Consider the following 7,334-nt stretch of genomic DNA (forward strand, 5'->3'; position numbering starts at 1 on the left):
GAACTGACCCTTAGTAACACCTCTGATACAAACAAAATAATCCTCATGATGGCTAGCCACACCTTGTGGCAAGCCACATATATAAATTGGTGTTATATATCTTTTTTTTATTATTATTAGTTTGCCTCATTCGGTACACCGAAGCTTAGCCCCGACTACATCCGGTTCCGACTCGGGTTGCACATCTGGCTTATGATAGGTGAGTCTTCCAACAAGAGTAATCTGGATTCGGTGAGGTTTGAACTTGAAACCTCCGTTAATCAACATCAAGCTACTTACCACTTATTGTATATGTATATATTAGGTAGATTTTAATGTATTATTTTGAAGTTTTAAATATTTATTTTACTCGGTATTAACATTGACCGTGTCATTCAATAAAATATAAAATAAATTTCATCGTTTCAATGTGTTGTTGAGTTTATAACAATAATTCAAAATATAATTTATTTTGTGGTAATTTATATTCAATTATTAATTAAACAGTGAGGCATTGACAAAAATGTTCATTTTAAGTAATGTCTCTAATTAAAATTGAAGCGAGCATAGTTAATAATCAATATGCAATGGAGACAAGCAATGAAAAGAAAATATAATAAGAACATTATGGATGGGTGAAATATTTTATACACACCAGGGATGGAGGATGTAAGAATATGTGAACAGCTTTAATAAGTATTGTATTCCATCAAAGAGACTGATTAATTAATTTTTGTAACAATTGTTACAAATGTAGTTTTTTTTGTAAATGTTGCATAAGATTTTAAAGTAGATTATTAAGTTAATTTAACCATTGATGACAATGTTTATACTGATTACAAAAGTGTTGTAAATGCTCATATGTAACCCCTAGAGATGCATAGCCGGTGGATATAATTATCCATTTTTTATTCAAATAATAAAAATAATTGATAATGCATCTGAAAGACCTGGTACTAGTGACATTATATTTTTCAGCTATATAAACATCAATTTCAACACTTAGCTAACCATTTTAGGAAAAACACGAACAAAAATAAGAAAATAAAAATGAGGAAAGTTACATTTCTTCTTATGATCTTCCTCCCTCAGTTGCTATTCCAACTGCAAGCTCTTGCCTCAGATAATGGATGTGTTGCAACAACCTCAACTTCAAGCCCCTGCAACTCTCAACCTCAACAGGTTTCGTTCTCTCTCCTCTTTCTGATTTTACATACTCCCTCTGTCTCTAATTTAAGGTTCTTCATGTTTGGACATGATATATTATCTTACCAAAAAAAAAAAAAACAAATTAAGTTGAACTTTCAGAAACGGAGACAGTAATGTATACATTTATTTATCTAGCTAGCTTACGGAAATACACACTAGATTAATGTATATGCCTTTATTTTTCTAAATGAACTTAATTACACACTAGATTAATACGAAGTATATACATGTCTATTGCTTGTATTATTATTTTATGATCTTATTATTCTTATATATATATATATATATAGATTAATATTCACCACTGTTAGATAAATTAATCACGATCTTCACTTGTTTGGTTACTACTTACAATTCTGAGAACCGTTAGTAATGTGTTTATTAGGGTAAATCATGATCATGCTTACTAATTAAGATGGTTGCACACTAAGATTAGTAGAATGAGTAGTGGCTTTCTTTTTTATTATTAATATGGAACTATTTTATAAACATTATTATCTATACTAATGTCATAGATGGGCTTTCTTTAGTTTATAATTCGTATAATAAATGGTTAAAATTATTTATAGAGTTCTGCCTCTATGATAATTGAAAGATTGTTTTCGATTGACTCTTGAATCCTTGATCCAAAGATAACAACCACATGTAATATCATTATAATAACAAATTAATAATAAAAAGCTAAAAAGTTTGTTGAATAATCATGTTAATTTGATTTGTTCAACAATAATATAGAATGGCAATTAGCCAACTTACCTTTATTATTTTTTACAAAAATAAAATAAAAATAAAAAAATAAAAAACCTTCTAGTACTATTTGATCGAACAAGCGATTAAGAAAATGTCTAATCAATGTTGGAAGTAAGAACATACTTTGCTAAGGTTGCAAATTTTTACCATAACATTTTTAAATTGACATATTATATTGTGTGATAAGATCTTATTTCGAAACAAAGTAGCATAATGTTCAAATTTAAATATTATACTCCTTGTCAAAAAAAAATAAAAAAAAATAAATAAATAAATAAACAATATATATATATATATATATATATATATATATATATATATATATATCAAAATAATTAAGATATTATTACACAATATATTAAAGTAAAAATGTTAAGCTAAAAGTTAGCAATCTTACATTCCTATTTCCTACCCATACTATAACAATAATAAATAATGCTTAAAATATTATCCTTTTCTTTTATTAAACTATAAATCACAAATTAGAAAGAGAGATTTAAATCTGTAACGTATCACATATGTTTTTTTTTTTTTTTTTTTTTTTTTTTTGAAAAGGCCTATCACATATGTCCTTAGTTTTTAGTCACTAGGCCATTATCGATGTAATTGATGTAATGATTATTGTTCATTAGAGTAATTATAGCTAGCAATGACAATAGGTCAAAGTCTCAAAGAAGTGATGAATTTTTTTGCCTACCTTACCTTGAAAGTGGACAAATTGAAAAAAGCAAATTACAAGTATGATAGACAAATTGTGAGCAATTGAAAAGCCAATTTGACCGTAATTAGTGGAGTTAGATTAAAAAGATTATATCATCAAAAACTAATTGTTTAATAAATGAAAGTGGGCAATATATACGAAGCATTATGAATGACACTAATAAGCCAAAGGAATCTGTCGTAATAAAGGTCATAGAACTGCCAGTTGGTCATGCATTGCTGTATGAAGAGCCAACTATAAATGTCTCAATCTCTCACAATCTCATTGTCACAACCTATTACATGTATAGATAGGTTTCACATGCACATACACCTAATGAATAATTGATAGGTTGAATCTACTTAATTGGGATAAATTAGGTTTTGATTTGAATAATAATAATTGATTTTTTTTTATGTTAAAAATCTATTTTAATATATTTCAATTGGAAATTTTCAAAAATTCATCTTGAAATGGTTTGAAACTTTAAATAATTAAGATCTAGAATAAAAAAAAAAAGTTTAAATGTCTTGAAAACTTTGGATTATTAGTTTTCATGATTGATTTGCAAAAACTAAGGGCATGTGTACGTTAGGTTGCAGATTCGAATCTCCCCCTCTTTATTATTTGTAATTCTCTTATGTCTTATTCACATCCTATAAACATGATCGTCTTAGGGCATATTTACATTTACTGAACTGAAGTGAATAGAGGTGAAATGACTATTTTATGAGAGAAGGAAATTAAGAGCTGAACTGAATTGAACTAAAGTGAAATTAAGTTGAGGTAAACAGACCCTTACAGTCTTGAATATTGATGTGTATAAGGAAGCACATACATAATTAAATTAAATAATTTATTTTTGTACAAGAAAATATTAAATAATTAAAGCACTAGAATGCAATAATTTTGATGATGAATTTTAACTAAAAGTTGGTGCATATGTATGAATATGTAGGTACATATCTCATTGGCAGGAAATGGGTACATGAGAATATCATGGATTACAACTTACAAAATGGCAACATCTGTTGTGGAATTTGGTACCAAGTCTGGAAGCTACAATGAATATATACTTGGTGACAACTTTAGCTACCATTATTATTCTTATGTCTCCGGCAAAATTCACTACGTTACTATTGGACCTTTGACGCCTAGCACCACCTATTACTACCGTGTTGGTGGTACCGGACCCGAATACTCCTTCCGTACTGCCCCCGCTGCCTTCCCCGCTGAATTTGTCCTTGTCGGTATGTTTCGATAATAAATTAATTGATTACTTATTTAGTAATGACACAAGCATAGATTAGGCGGATTTATAATAACGTTTTGAATTATAAGGTCAAAATGACTTTAGTTATAAAGAGTGACTCCTTATTTTATTATAAGTACGTACAGTAACGCTGCACAAATAATTTACAAGTAATAAGATGTTAACAATGTTACTACTATATGAATAAACATTGTTCAAGTACAAATAAAATTTTAGTAGAACTAACATAGCTAAACAACTTATGTACTCGTCTTTTATTTTCTTGAAATAGGTGGAGTTGGACAAACACAATGGACCAAGGCCACACTAGACCGCATTAGCCAAAGATGCTATGATGCATTGGTTGTAGCCGGAGGCCTCTCATACGCCGATGGTCACCAATCACTTTGGGACTCCTTCGGTCGTTTAATCGAGCCATACGCTAGCCAAAAGCCATGGATGGTCGCATCTAGCAAATACGAAATTGAGGGTGTTTGCACAATCTCTAAAGGACCTCAACCCTTTAAGGCCTTTAATGCAAGGTGGCTCATGCCTTACCATGAGAGTGGCTCATCCTCTAACCTTTACTACTCCTTTGATGTTGCCGGAGCTCACTTCATCATGCTTGGTTCGTATGCTGACTTTGATGCTAGCTCGGCTCAATACGAGTGGCTTAAGGCCGACTTGATTAACATAGATAGGGCTAAGACTCCTTGGGTCATCGTCGTGGTTAACACACCATGGTACACTTCTAACGTCGCCTACAAGGGTGAAGGCGAGTCCATGAGGAAAGCCATGGAAAGTCTTCTCTACACTTTTAGGGTTGATGTGGTTTTTGCCTCTCGTGTCAATGCTTATGAACGATTTGTAAGTAACCCTAATCTACATTATTATTTATCTACATTTTTTTAAAAAAAAAAACTAACTATAATAATTTCTTAAACATTTATATTCAATTAATCATATGCATATGCTATGATAATAATATTGTTGCATGTTTGGACAACAGGCTAGAGTTTATGACAACAAGCCCGATGCTTGTGCGCCCGTCTACATCACCCTTGGAGATGCTGGCTTCAAACCAAACTTCGAGTATGTACAACTTTGGGAAATGGTTTTGGCACATCAAAATTAAATTTGGCACACCTCTATATGAGAGCACAATTATCTATGCTCTTCTCACATAGGGGTGTGTCAAAATCAATTAGTAGTGTGCTAAAATCACTTTCTCAACTTTCGTAATTCTTCATTTAGTATTAACTTATATATTATGATGATCTAGGGGCATATTACATGTATATATCATTCTAGTTACAGATAATAAAAGTTCTAATAAGTTAAGATAACTTTAAATAAGATAAGATTATATAAATTCAGATAAGTTATAACCATGTGAATAGAATACACCCTTAAATGTTTAATTTATTGCTAAGTTTCTAAATCCAACACTACACACATTGTTGTAGGTTTGAGCAATCCGCTCCATCAACCTCATTGCATAGAGAGCTAACATTCGGACACGGGCGATTGAGAATATACGACAGCAAGAAGGCTCACTTCGCATGGTACCGAACCGAAGATGACTCTGATTATGGCAACCCTAGTGATGAAGTTTGGCTTAAAAGCCTAATGTCCTCAGAAAATTGCGTGGAGAATTGTGCATGCAAAAAGTTCTCATGCGTCAAAACCGAACTTTGATTGAGTTTTGAAGATGAAATTGTTGTCTTTGGAATGTTTTGTGTAATAGTTTTTTGATTGATTTCATCACCCTTTTGTTTTAGCTTTGCCAATGGCATCTTTTGTAATGGATTTGGAGAGTTTTGGACTTTGTGTCCCTCAATCTGTTAACAAAGACATGAAGAAAGCAATGTAATAAGATTGGGTTTTTGTTAACAAATATGGTTGTGCTTGTTTTATAAATGAGCTCATCGTGTTCCACGAAAATAATATAATCTTTTACACTACTTATATATTATTGGGAAATTCTCGATGGTAGTCTTCTACTTTTGCTTTTTTTCAATGATAGCCAATTTTTTTTTCAATTCTCTTTAGTAGCCCTAAACTTTCACATTTTTACAACTGTAACCTTAATAATGATTTTCTGTTAAATTTCCGTTAAAACTAACTACGGTCTACGGAATACTAAACAAGTTAACTATTCCAATAATTTAAAAAAAAATAAAAAAAAAAAAAAAACAAAATTCTAAAAATACCCCCACACACAAATACCTCCATCCTCCTTATTTCTCCTCTTCCTTCAACCTCCAAACTCCATAGATTTATCTCTCCACCTTCATCATCATTATTATTTGATAAATGTGTAAATGTCCATCAACCTCCAAACTCTCAATTGTTTAATTCTCTGAAATATGAAGTGCTCTTCATTTCTCCATTCTCCCCCTTTTTATTTTCAATCAAATTCTAGGGTTCTTCATTTTCGTGGGAGTATTTTTCGTGGAAGGGGTTTTCGTGCATACATGGGTGGTGATTTTCATGGGTTGGGTGGTAATATTGTGAGTTGCGGGTTTCTTGGGTGGGGTTTTGTTGGGCGGCGGTTCCATGGGAGTGTTTTCGTGGGTAGGGTGGATGGCTAATTTCATGGTGGGTTTTGGGGTTGTTGGTGGCCAATTTCGTGGGACTATGGGAGGTTGTTGCGGTTGAGTGGAGGAGGAATGGAGAGGGGGTGGTTGTTGCGGTGGAAAGGAGGGACAGAGATGTAGTGGTTTGCGGGTGGAGGGTTTTGGGGTTGGAGGTGCTGCCAAGGAAGATGAGTGAAGGGAAGGAGAGAGAAAATGGTTGACAATAGTTAAAGTTAACAGATATTTAACGGTTTAGACTTAATAAGGTTACGGTTGCAACTTTTTAAAAAGTTGAAGGCTACCATTGGGAAAAAGCAAAAGTAGAGGGCTACCATTGAAAATTTCCCTATATTATTTTTGTTATTCAATTAGCTAGGTTTGTTTATTAATCTATAAAGAATCAATATAATTTAGCTTTAACACGGTCTCATTTTCATTTTCAGCGGAGATTTATTCTTCACGCCCAACTTGGCCACAGTGTCTCAACTTGCCTCATATTCTCGTGTTACTCCATACTTGTATAGTTGTATTTGTTGGAATAATGCTATGTTGAATTCACTTTATTTATTTTTTAAATTATATTAAAAAAAAAATGTTCACTAGATCATATAAGAAAAAAAATAAGTTCTGATTATATTTTATTATTTATTAGTGTGGCTCGCGTGATGTCCCTTTCCTAGTTTGTTTTTGTTTAATTTGATAATAATGTTTGATTGTTTTTTTTTTTTTTTAATACTAGTATATGGAATCATCTTGAAATTTGTATAAGGGGAACCATATACAATATTTTGTATGTTATTACTCCATATGATCAAAGATATTTAACTGTTAACTATTTAATAAAAATTCTTCTTTTTCAAAATAA

At 31.6% G+C, this 7,334-nt stretch overlaps 1 protein-coding gene across 1 annotated transcript; it reads left to right on the forward strand.

Annotated features, from left to right (window-relative positions):
• The first annotated feature begins 936 nt into the window (after positions 1 to 936).
• Positions 937 to 5,865, forward strand: LOC110695758 (purple acid phosphatase 22-like). The gene is made up of 5 exons (XM_021872989.1): positions 937 to 1,161; positions 3,597 to 3,888; positions 4,183 to 4,757; positions 4,900 to 4,982; positions 5,357 to 5,865. Exons 1-5 carry the CDS (start codon positions 1,030 to 1,032, stop codon positions 5,586 to 5,588), a joined length of 1,314 nt encoding a protein of 437 aa, XP_021728681.1. The 5' UTR covers positions 937 to 1,029; the 3' UTR covers positions 5,589 to 5,865.
• The last annotated feature ends 1,469 nt before the right edge of the window (positions 5,866 to 7,334 follow it).

The sequence above is a fragment of the Chenopodium quinoa genome, unplaced genomic scaffold, assembly GCF_001683475.1.
Source record: "Chenopodium quinoa cultivar QQ74 unplaced genomic scaffold, ASM168347v1, whole genome shotgun sequence".
Taxonomy (NCBI): domain Eukaryota; kingdom Viridiplantae; phylum Streptophyta; class Magnoliopsida; order Caryophyllales; family Amaranthaceae; genus Chenopodium; species Chenopodium quinoa.